The 12299-nt window shown below is 36.3% G+C and overlaps 1 protein-coding gene across 1 annotated transcript in view; it reads left to right on the top strand.

Annotated features, from left to right (window-relative positions):
• The window catches only part of LOC132105634 (tetraspanin-12-like), a 15190-nt gene extending 5516 nt beyond the window's left edge, over positions 1-9674 (top strand). The window contains exons 5-8 of the mRNA XM_059510907.1: positions 2265-2330; positions 4620-4727; positions 6493-6636; positions 9112-9674. Of these exons, the coding sequence (XP_059366890.1) occupies positions 2265-2330; positions 4620-4727; positions 6493-6636; positions 9112-9414 (621 nt within the window). The 3' untranslated portion in view covers positions 9415-9674. The remainder of the gene's footprint in view (positions 1-2264; positions 2331-4619; positions 4728-6492; positions 6637-9111) is intronic.
• The last annotated feature ends 2625 nt before the right edge of the window (positions 9675-12299 follow it).

Genomic DNA, 12299 nt, shown 5'->3' with positions numbered 1-12299 from the left:
GGCTTGTGTTACCCAGCGGCTCGGCGACAAACAATATTATCTGGCTGAGATACAATAGGTAAACCAACCCAGGAGGAGAGCGGGAAGACATGAAGAGAGGAGAGGCACTTGGGTTACGTGGTCACTCTATTCACCAGCCGCGCTCTCACCGAGTGCTGCGACACACACACATTAACTCAAACACTCTCACACACTCTTTATCCTGTCAAAGAAAAGAAGGCAGCCGGGAGTACATGAGAGCACAGAGAGCTTCATATTAAACATCAGTGCATAGCAATATATGTCCACATTAATCCAAAATTATCATTCCATATGGTCTAAAATGCAAAACTGTTATTAACTTGTTGTGGTATGACAGCAATTGCGAGTATTTATTCTCTCATCTTTTGCAGGAATATGACAGAATATGAAAAGTAACATTCATCATTAGGAACAATATTAAAGTGAGCAGGCACAACAATGCTGGTAAACGATAGATATATATGCATAAATAAGAACAACTTTTAAAACCAGTTTTATTAATACATATGATTTTTTTTACTGTACTTTTTTTTTTAAATGAATTTACAATAAATAGCTAAAAATCTATTTTTTTAAATGATACAAGTTTTATTAAATTATTAGTGTATTTAAAAATGTTTTAACACTATTTTTCCAAGACCAACATTCATCATTTCAGATCAGCAAACCTGACATAAAAAAAAAAAAACGTTACTCAAAACGCAGTGAAAAATTTACGATGAAAAAGTATGGACAAAGTTATTTTTGTGGCTGACCTTATTGCATATGCATATATTGGAGTTTCGATTTTTAGATGAAAAATGTTGCTTATATTATAATAACGTACATTTCAAGTCTGTCCAGCCGATGTGTGGTCTAAAATATCCAGTATCGATCATTATGGATGAAGTTGATAATGTTCAACTGTGTTCAGCTGTGCATCCCTAATAGCTTAAAAAGTAATAGCATCTCTCCTCCATAAATCACATCATTTGTCATTCATGTCCACAGCACAGTCTGTTCAAATCTCTTAACCGTAAGCAAACCCAAAAGCAGCAGTTTAATGACATTAACAGTAGCCATCTGTCAAAACAAATCTGATACGACTTTATAATGGACTCGCTCTTGTTATGTTTGCATGACTAAGTAATAAAGGGGGTGTAAATTGTTCCGGTGAAAAGGAAATCCATCCATTTTGACGTGTCCTGTTGTCTGTAAAAAATGTGTAAGTGTGTAAGAGGAAAAGTAAAACTCTCAACAAATCAATAAAGCGAGAGGTCGGCGAGAGAATGTAACCTCTCTTACCCTGAGAAATATATGTGCGTGTTTGCAGATGAGCCAGCTTGTTGGGAACTTCCAGAGGTTACAAGTTCACACTGGACATATGAGAACGGCAGATATTAGCTGGGAAGAATCTGAAGAGAAAAGTTGTCATTTTTTCGTGGCAGGCATCAGACAGACCGAATGGACTGAAATGCTAACACAGCAGTAGAACAGCCACAAATATTTAGAGTCTCCCAAATAAACGAGCTGTCAGACGGGGGTCTACTCTGAATGCGGCTCCTAACACTGTCATTCATCTTGATAATCTCTCTCAAAGTGTGTGCTCAACAGAGGGGAACTATGTACATGTTAAAGAGATTCTGAGAAAGACAGAACAGAAGGAGATGAGCTCGATGTGTTAGTTCACAGGGACCTAAAGACTTAATCTGTGCATGCAAAAAAAGCTTCTTTTTGGAATTTTGATTCTCTTTTGTTCCATTCATTCTGTGCATCCATACTGCATACTATATTTTTTTAATAATACAGGGGGAAATTAAGTTAAAAAAAAAACAAAACAAAAAAAAACAACATATTATAATGTATATTTTATATCAATACTAAAACAAATAAGATTAATGAGAAGAAAAAAAAAAAGTTTCATCTTCACTTGGAATTGTGATAATTTAATACCTGGAAGGTCATGTCAAGTGGATTGTATGATGAGATGCAGAATGCTCTGTTATATTTGCATATTTTGCACAGTATACCTACTGCATACTGCAACAAATAGTATGCCTAGTATCAGCCAGTCAGAGTTACGCAAAACTCCGAAAAGAGTCGTCCTGAGAGACAAACCAGACCTCAGATCCCAGCAAATGTGAACACACACACACACATTTGCTCTTATTTCTCTATGTGTGATCATCAACACCTTCCTTCTGCCCTATTGTTTCAAAAGATATATTTAACCCAACTGTTTTCATCTGTGTGTGCGTTCGCAGTATTTCGGCAGTCTGATGGTGATATTCTGCGTGGAGCTGGCCAGCGGAGTGTGGACGTACGACGAGGTGCGTGATGCTATGAATAAACAGGAATGCCTTCACTTTCCTCTATTTCATGTCAACAACATGGCCCCCACACGGCCGTTCCCAGGAGCATCGGAATGAGGATCCAATTTCTAAGCCGCTTGCTTACAATCTAATCTTAACTATTATGACTTCAAAAGCCCGGCTCTAACACATTTCCTTTTGGGGGAGTAATAATAAGCAGAGAGTTTACATTTATTAATGTGCGGATGGCGGGTGGAGTCATCTATGTAAATGCCTTACAGAAACCTGTGTGGACTAAAAGATTTAATCGGCAAAGTGGAAAATGGATTGCAGGTAGCATCTGCTTCTGTTAGCCCAGGGATACGTGAGATAAGGCACACCTCCAGGGGAAGAGATCACACACACCTGGCTTTAATCTAGCTTCTCTCATTCAGACATACACAACTACTGCTTGAAGACGCGCTCTTATCAACAACCTAAAAACCTTTGTTGGGCTTGATGGTCCTATTGTGTTGTTGTGGCCTAATGTGACCCCTGTGTGTGAGCGGGTGGACAATGAGCTTGTTTACTCCAACGCACCTGGCCTGGTTACATGTTAGCAGTTATAGCAACAGTGTATGCACTCCAACTTTCCTTGGCTTAAAGCCAAAATTGAAATGACATTCGCAACCCACCTTATTTCCTAAATTTGTCATTTTTAAGTCTTTCCCTGCCAGCATTTTTGAAAAAATCAAATAAAATTGCAAGCCACCGCCAGCATTTTTGATGATTTTCACTACATTTTTCTGGAGCCCATAATATTTAGTTGCATGAATATCTGAACATGCAATACTTCAAAATAAAGATCCGAGCCTCTACTTAAAAAAAAAAAAAAATCTGTTTCATTCTAGCTTCAAGCATTTTTTTTATCAACACTAGAATGTAGGTCAGATTCGTTAAAAATGCGCAAAAAGCTGAGAAAATCAATTTTTTTAATCAAAAAATAGATCTGATTCATATTCAGTATGATGATCAAAGCATACATGTAGACCGCTTTCATCAGCCCTCCCAAAGCTAACAAAGTCCTTTACCAAGTCCTGGATCGAGATTTCACTCTGTAACATTAGGCAGTTTTGATTTGCTGTTTATTGTCGATGATCGCATTATTTTTCAAATGTATCTGCTTACATATGAGATCACTCGTTTTTGCGTCTTCCTCGTCTGTGTTTTTGATCAAGTGATTCTGGCCTCAATCAGGAGATGTGTAATAGCGCCCAGAGTTTATAATAGTGAAAACACGAACACCAGGAAAATTCTGTGTTTGGCGGGGACAGAGTCAAGAGTGAAACTGAATATTATTAAGGAATACAAAATGAAGGACGAGACTTGATTATTTATCAGAATTTAGTGGGCTGTAAAAAGTTGCCATTCCAATGAAAAATGTCATTATGTATTTAATTGATATAAATTAAATACATGAAGTAAAAAATAAAATTAATACAAATATTTTACATTTACAATATTTTAGAATTCTAACAAAAATAGCTACATCTTACAGTATTTTAGGGAAAAGTCAACTTAATAAAGTAAATATTAAAACAACAATTAAAAATCTTTATTTAATATTGAAAGATAAGTCTAATTTAATACATGCATGTTCTACTGTATAACAAATTATGCAGTCAAGAAAAATATAAATAATTTATTATTATTATTATTATTGGAAAACGTGTCTAGATTACATTAGCCAAAAAGGAAATTCATTTTAGAGGTTTAATGAGGCATGCTATTATGGTTTTATTTTTCTTTAGAATAACATTGCAGTCTTGAATTACTCACAATTAGGTCAGAAATATTTATGAATAAAGTATATTAGTCAATTGTAATTTCATGTTGACTTTAAACTGACAAGCTTTAGCCTGATCAGCTGAGATGACACATCTAGCCCTGGGCATCATGGGTACTTATCATATGCCCCTAACGATGATTTCCATGGTGTGAAATTAGAAGTGTCTCATGGAGACTGAACTGTAAAATGCCAACTAGTATAAATAACACTTGCACACACACTTGTGATTAGGGCATTTCATAACTAGCCAATAAACTGGTCATAAGAGAGCCTAAAATTGGAAGTGTGGGCATGTGGATGGTCCTTTAAACTGCCTGGAAATAACAAACATTGTTTTTGTTATTTAGAAAACATAATTACTGAGCATTTGGGGAATTGCTTTTATGTCATTACCAAATCACAAGGGAAAGTTACAAGGCTTATAAAACTGTAAAATGATTTCTTTATGAATATAACTCCCCCTCTCTTTCTCTCATCAGCCTATGGTACAGAGGTCTGATATGATAAGTCTGAAGTCACGTATGCCTCATTTCGGCCTGCAGCGCTACCAGTGGCTCACACATGCCTGGAACTCTATACAAACAGAGGTGAGAGGTCAAAATCATCAGCAGGATAGCACCTCGTCTAACACCTAACCAGCCGCAATGTGACATTTGATGGTGTTAATTAATTGTAGTGTTGTTACTGAAAGTGAAAATGCTTAACAAAGCCATTTAGTCAGTGTGAAATCTGATCTTGAAAAGGACAAATCATTTTCTTTTTTTGCATTTGTTCTATAGCTTTCTTTTTAGTCTAGTTGTCTTATAAACCTGCCATTGTATATTATGAATATTCTTGGTTCTTTGACAAATAGCTTTTGTTTGTTAATTGCTGCAGATAAAAGTGTCTACTTAAAGGCAGGGTAGGTAAAAAAATGTATAAAAAACTTTTTTTCCAAATTTGTTTAAACTTTATTTATATATCAATACATAATTAAAATGTAAGTACTCTGAAAAGGAAAGTATAAAAATCGATTGACTGTAGACCTCTCACGACTGTTTTAAAGACAGCTCATTGTTTCCATTCACTCCACCCCCTCCCTTCTGGGCTCCTTCCAAAGCCTCTACTACGGCTCGCTAAGTAATGTTATGTTAGCTATATTACGCAGCTACGTGTGCTAATGACACATGCTTCTTGAAAAAAAATATGTATGATCAAAATACAAAAAGAAAGATTTACCTGTCCAGCAGAAATAAAGCCATCAAGGAGTCACTTTTCAGCCCCTTGAGTTCCCTCAGTTCTCGCCATCGCTGGACAGCCACGCTGATATAAACTCGCATTTTATTTCTTTGTTTATCCAAAGACTTTTTGTTCATTGCCTTTTCTTGTACTGTTACTGTCTTCCTTTTTTGCCTGGTTTGCCTTCACTAACTGCATAGGCTGGTACTGTGAATTTTGCTTGCTGTTTCTCTGCCATTGTTTTGGTATTCCTAGGATCCGTGCCTGTTGAATTCCTCAAATCAAACGTGCACATGCAAGTGGGCAGGTCATGTGTGGCAAAAGGGTGGTTGCCATGGTTGCGAGAGAGTGACAGTCGCCTAAGCCAATCCTATGTTTCGTCCCGAAATGGAAATAATGAGCTGTGTTTAATACAGATGAAACGGTCTAGAGTCACTCGATTTTTATACTCTTTTTATCAGAGTACTTACATTTTAATTATGCATTGATATATATAGAAAGTTTAAACAAATTTGAAAGAAAGTTGTTTATACATGTATTACATACCCTGCCTTTAATGTATAAATGTTAATGTTAATATACAGTTATATGAAATAGGATTTTGAACCAGCACAAGGAATACACAGGCCAAATGGAATTCACAATGCAAATATTATGAAAACATCACTGTCAATTACTAATTTTCCAATATGGTCTCATTGTAATTCGTATGAATTTTACATAAATGTGGTTCTATCACGATAATATGGCTAAGTTTAGGTTTGGGGGATAAGGTAAGTGTTCTAAAAATCTAAATCACTTATTGGTAAAATTTTAAAAATACATATTTGCTATAAAATGGGTAGGTTTAGGTTTGGGGTAGGTTAAGGGGTCTAAAAATCTAAATCGCTTATTGATAAAATGATAAAAATGCAATGATGTGAATATCTTTATTATATAAAAGGTACGTAAATATTTTACATTTTTTAGCTATAAATACGTACGTTGTACATTTTAAACATTAAAATACGTCTAAATTATACATTTCAGCATCAATAAAAACATACAAAAATTTAAGTTTTGTGCTTGTAAATGTTACGCATTGCCTACATATAAACAATGAGACTAGGCTGAATTTTCAAGCCTGCCTTACAGCTGAAGTGCTGTGGAGTGATCTACTTCACTGACTGGCTGGAAATGACAGAGATGGAGTGGCCACCTGACTCCTGCTGCTCCAATCAGTATCCAGGATGTGCCCGCCATGCCCACTACAATGACCTCAGTGACCTTTACCAGGAGGTGAGCTTATTTTGATGTTATAACCCCCAAGATTTTTTTTATTATTCCTCTAAGCCAGATAGGTTTGATGATTTTGTTGTTTTATTATTATTATTATTATTAGAATAATTAAGGTTACAAAACCTCTTATATTGAGTAAATATATCTGTTTAATCGATATATACTGGCTGAATTGATTAGTCCAATATAGGTTTGAAATTGTTTAGACTTTTGGCTAGACGGTTAAATATTGAAGTGAAGATGATCTGAATTCTACACATGAAGGCCATAACCATAATAAAAAATTATTGATGTACTCACATGGGAGGTCTTCTTATGTGGTCCAGTGGTGTCTCGTGAAAGTCATGTTGCAACTGCCAAAGATGTTCATCTGCAAATGTATACACACAAACAATCAAAAACTTTGTGAACTCTAACCTGGACAGATAGATAAAATTGTGAAATGAATTTTGGTGGACCATTGGTTAGTAATACATAGATTCAATAAAATTGAAATCAAAAGAAAACAAAACTGACTTCTTAACCATTTCTTGCAATGTCTATTCATTGATTTACTCATCTGTCACAAAAATGGCACCTTCATTGTGAGAGCTTTTCTCTGCAAATATTTATATTTGTGGAATAGCATGTAGTTATTTGATTAAAATTTAAATTGATTGATGGCCCTAATTAAAACATGACTTTGCCGTTGACTTTGTAAAAATGAGGCCATATAGTGGAGAGATTCACTCACCTGCTGAGCGTGTGTTTAATCAAGCTGTGTTGCCAGTGAGTGTTGAGCGACTCCAGCAGTGCAATTAAAGTCAGTCATGTAGCGCAGAGACACACCTGTGTGTTGAGTACCAAAACACACAGTGTCTCATCCAACCCCCTGCTCTTCAAATGCCCTGTCTGTGACTCGTCTGCCACACTCTAGTTCAGTCTTTGAAAGGTTTGGAAAATGTTTAAAAAGTTTTGAAGTTTGGAGCTTTATAAGATAAAACGAGTTTAGACAGACAGATAGACAGATAGACAGACAGATAGACAGACAGATAGACAGACAGACAGATAGATAGACAGAAAGATAGATAGATAGATAGATAGATAGATAGATAGATAGATAGATAGATAGATAGATAGATAGATAGATAGATAGATAGATAGATAGATAGATAGATAGATAGATAGATAGATAGATAGATAGATAGACAGACAGACAGACAGACAGACAGACAGACCCTGTTATACATGCATATCTGCTGCCTTTGTTCAGGCTTCAGGAAAAGAGGCAAATTTTTTATCCATAATATTGTACACATAATAAACACAGTGTGTTTGTGGTAAAGCAGCCAGCAGAGCTCAGCCTTTCAGACAGATCCCACAGCAGAAGAGTGAAAGCATGGCTTTGTTGAATAAGACAGGAACATTGATCACTAGAGGGAGAGTCAGGAGTGAAGGACTGAGGGTGTGGAGACTGATCCTCACCCACTTCCTGTCTCTTTGTCTCTCTTTCTGAGTGGATGACTGGGGAATTACTCCATAGTATAAATCCCTCACTAACAGGAAATAGTTTACCTGGCCTTCCACAATTCAGCATAGGAAATACCCCAAACACACAGGCATGTACGCGAGCGGATGAATGTGTCACATTGCTCGCATATTTGTGTGGCAGATGTTGCGCTGGCAGAAATGTAGGAAAGATTTACATGAAAACAACCTGTTAAAGCGGAAGTGTGATTTGTTTGTTTTTTGTGTAAATACTTTTTCATGTACTAGTTTAATGTGAAAAGACAACTATAGTGAGACATTAGAAGGTTCAAGGTTGAGCTTTTTGCACTTTCTCTATTGTTTGATTGGCCTAACATATTAAAATCAGTCTAAATGCATTCTTCTGAACAATTTCTGACTGAAACTGATAAATTTTATCCGTTGGGAATTGATTTAATGGTGAAAAGTAGTTATAATGCACCATAATGTGGCTAGACTAATAATGTAGCTTATGCTAATTTGCGTAAACAGTGCCTAAATAGCCACCACTGTGTCAGTATCTAAAACTAGCAAGGCCTGATGTCAGGGGAAAAGAAGTTTCAAAATAAGAGTTTTTTTTTTTTTTTTTTTTTTTTGGAATAGCATTTTTAGAGATTCGTTAAACCAGGAAAGAAACAACAAAAACTGATTTTTCAAGAGTGCCCTGGCCAAGATGTGAAGATAATTAAAGAACACCTATAAAATTAAATAAAAAAGTAAAATAAAATAAATACAAATAAATGTAAAAACGTAAAAAATTTAAAATTAATTAAAAAGTACAATTTAAAAATAAATATTAATTTAAATAAAAAATTACAACTTTAGAGAAATGTGCCACAAATAAGAGATTTAAAGAGAGACAAAAGTAATCAGTATTTTCATCACTTTAGTTTGTTAGAATTATCCAACCTAGAAACGTGCATTAAGAAGTTAACTAGGGTTGACATATACTAAATTTGTTTTCAACAGGGTTGTGGACCCAAGATCTACAGTTTTATCCGGGGCACGAAGCAGCTGCAGGTGTTGAGGTTCTTGGGTGTGTCAATCGGCGTGGCTCAGATCCTAGCCATGACGTTGACTGTGACACTGCTATGGGCCCTCTATTACGACCACAAACCACCTGACCCAGCATCCCCGGATGCTTTGATCCAAACACACAGCCCCGCAGAAGACGCTCAGAAGCCCAGCCACTCACATTCACGAGCGCCTGAGGCCTGGGCCAACACGCCTGCTAATGGACACACCCAGTTTGAGATGGAGCAACTTTCCTAGCAGTGACTTCATGGTGACCCATCGGCTACTTCAACACTGAGGAGACACTAAAAATTACACTGAATGGATTGGACAGCAGTGAACTGGACCAGAAAATGGACCTTGTGGAATGTGATGTAGTTCTGTGTGCCCGGATAACAAGATTTAGGCAGTTTTATAGAAAACTTTATATACCTGTGGATAAAGTGGCTTTTTGTGGTCATCACATAGAAGATGAAGAGGATTTACTGGGTTCTTCCTAAATAAAGCCATTGCCTCTGTCTCTACGGACTTGAATTCTCCAGAGGGAGGTTTCTAGAGTGAACCATTTTCACTTAAATCTTATTTCCTCTCAGTGAAATATCCCGTCATCACTTACACTGACATAGTTGCAAACCTGGTGATTTTAGCCACTACTTTGCCATGTGAGACAAGAATTGTAAAAAAAATTATTTTATCGAAGTCCAAAATTGGCAATCGTTTAACATTCACTTCACACTGTGTTCACAATTTACCTCAAGTTTGTTAAGAAAAATTCACTAATTCCTTCTTTCACCAAGCTACGACAGACTTCAAACACTCCTATTTTCTTCACTAGCGCAAAGGTTTGTGTGGTACTATTTAAATGTTTGTTTAAACATTCATTTTCATTTAAATCAGCATTCATGACAATTTGCCTTGGCTTTTCTTAACCAGTTCATATTGTGAATTCTGCCAGTCATAAATGAAAGGAAAAATACGTTGTGTATACACACACACACACACACACACACATGCACACAACGAAACACACACAAGTTTGAGTCTTAATGAGATTTTTCAGTTGGAATGAATGATGTTGCTGCTAAAAGCTCATTATGAAGATGCTAGGATAAATTTGTGCGGGTTTTCATGTCTTAATTTAACAGCTCTGTGATTTGTTTCATATGGACTGGTGCATTAATGAGTGATTTAGATCTCAAAAGTAGTAATACTTTTCTATGCAGTAGTCTGCACAAAAAATAGGTTATAATAGGATTAAACTTTGCTGAAAGTTTGAGAAACCTCTTGCATGTGAATCAGTACATTAAACACGATGAGATGGTGTTACTCAAAATCTGTGTGTGTTTGTTCATAGACAAGTGACATTTCAGCCAACGAAATGTGTACCCTGAAAAGTTTTAATTTACTTATTTTTAAATAATGGAGGTAATCCCCAGATAATCCCCAGGTTTAGGGTGGATAAAAAAGAAGATAAAAAAAATAAACAGTACAGATGATTTTAATTTTATTATTTTATATTACACAACATATTCTATATACAGATATATATATATATATATGTATGTTTATATATATTTTGTAATATATATATATATATATATAATTTACATTTACTCATTTAGCTTACGCTTTTATCCAAAGCGACTTACAATTGCAATATATGTCAGAGGTCGCACGCCTCTGGAGCAACTAGGGGTTAAGTGTCTTGCTCAGGGACACATTGGTGTCTCACAGTGGATTCCAACCCGGGTCTCTCACACCAAACGCATGTGTCTTATCCACTGCGCCAACACCACCCGTGTGTGTGTGTGTGTGTGTGTGTGTGTGTGTGTGTGTGTGTGTGTGTGTGTGTGTGTGTGTGTGTGTGTGTGTGTGTGTGTGTGTATATATAAGTATTCTATATGTTTTCATTTAAATAATCAAGAGAAATGGACATTCACTAAAAATAGTCAGTTATTTCATGTTTCGTATCGTTTCCAAACTACCATTTTATAATGCAAACTCAAAAAACTGTTACATTTTAAAGGCCTAAAATTCCTTATGGATGGTCAAACATTATTCATCACTGCAAGGTCCAGCATATTTCACTAACATGTCTCTGGCAGATAATTCACCAATTTCATGCCTAGCAACAACCATAACGGTGCATTTCAAACAACTGAGGCATGAAGTAGAGCCTGTTTTTTTTTTATTGCGTATTCACTTCCGCTGAATCGAGCTGATTTTCTGCAGAGCGCTCTTTTGTAAGTGTGAGCATTCCAGAGGTGTCACGCTTAAGTGCTACTGGGTGGAAACATGGGAGGAATTTTTGGCCCCGTTCTGGACTTGACGGGAGACATCCTTGGCTGAGGGAAAGCGAAGGGATTTAGCTCTGGCCTGCTTCATGAATTTGAACAGATGTAAAGCAATGAATAAAACATCTCAATGGATAGTGCACTGAGAGAGGGAGGAGGTAGACACATGGAAAAAGACACAAGCTATGTTTGAATAAAACACTAGAATATTGTAAACTGCACTGTATTCTTCATACTAGTGCATCATTGTAACACTAAACATTTCAGACAGTGGAATCATGAATTTCTTTCACAAGATCTTATTGGATTAGTTCAACCAAAAATTTTAATTCTGTCATTAATTACTCACTCTCATGTGGTTCCAAACCTTTGTTCATCTTCGGAACACAAATTATGATATTTTTGATGAATCATGCATGCTTTATCCTGAATGTAAACAACGCTGATTGCACTGATTATGTCCTGGGGTACTCTCCAAAAGGTGGAAGATGGTAACTTGGGGACAAGAATTGTTGGAATAAATTGTTATTATTGTTTCCTTTGTGCACAAAAAAGTATTCTCGTAGCTTTGTAAAATTACGACTGAACCACTGATGTCACATGGAGTATTTTCCAATGTCCTTGCTACTTTTCTGGACCTGGGAATATTGCATGTGCGATGGTGTCTATGGAGGGTCAGAGAGCAATCAAAATACATCAGTATGCTAATCCAAACATAGCTTGTGTAGAGCTAGAAATGCTTCTGTCAGCTTCCTCTTTCCCCCACCACTCATTGCCGGTGGAGGATCTAATTTATGAATCAGAGAGGAACACACAGGATTGCCGTCACACAAGCTTACAAAAGACATA

This window comes from Carassius carassius, chromosome 26, assembly GCF_963082965.1.
Source record: "Carassius carassius chromosome 26, fCarCar2.1, whole genome shotgun sequence".
Lineage (NCBI taxonomy): Eukaryota > Metazoa > Chordata > Actinopteri > Cypriniformes > Cyprinidae > Carassius > Carassius carassius.
This window is presented reverse-complemented; position numbering and strand designations above follow the sequence as displayed.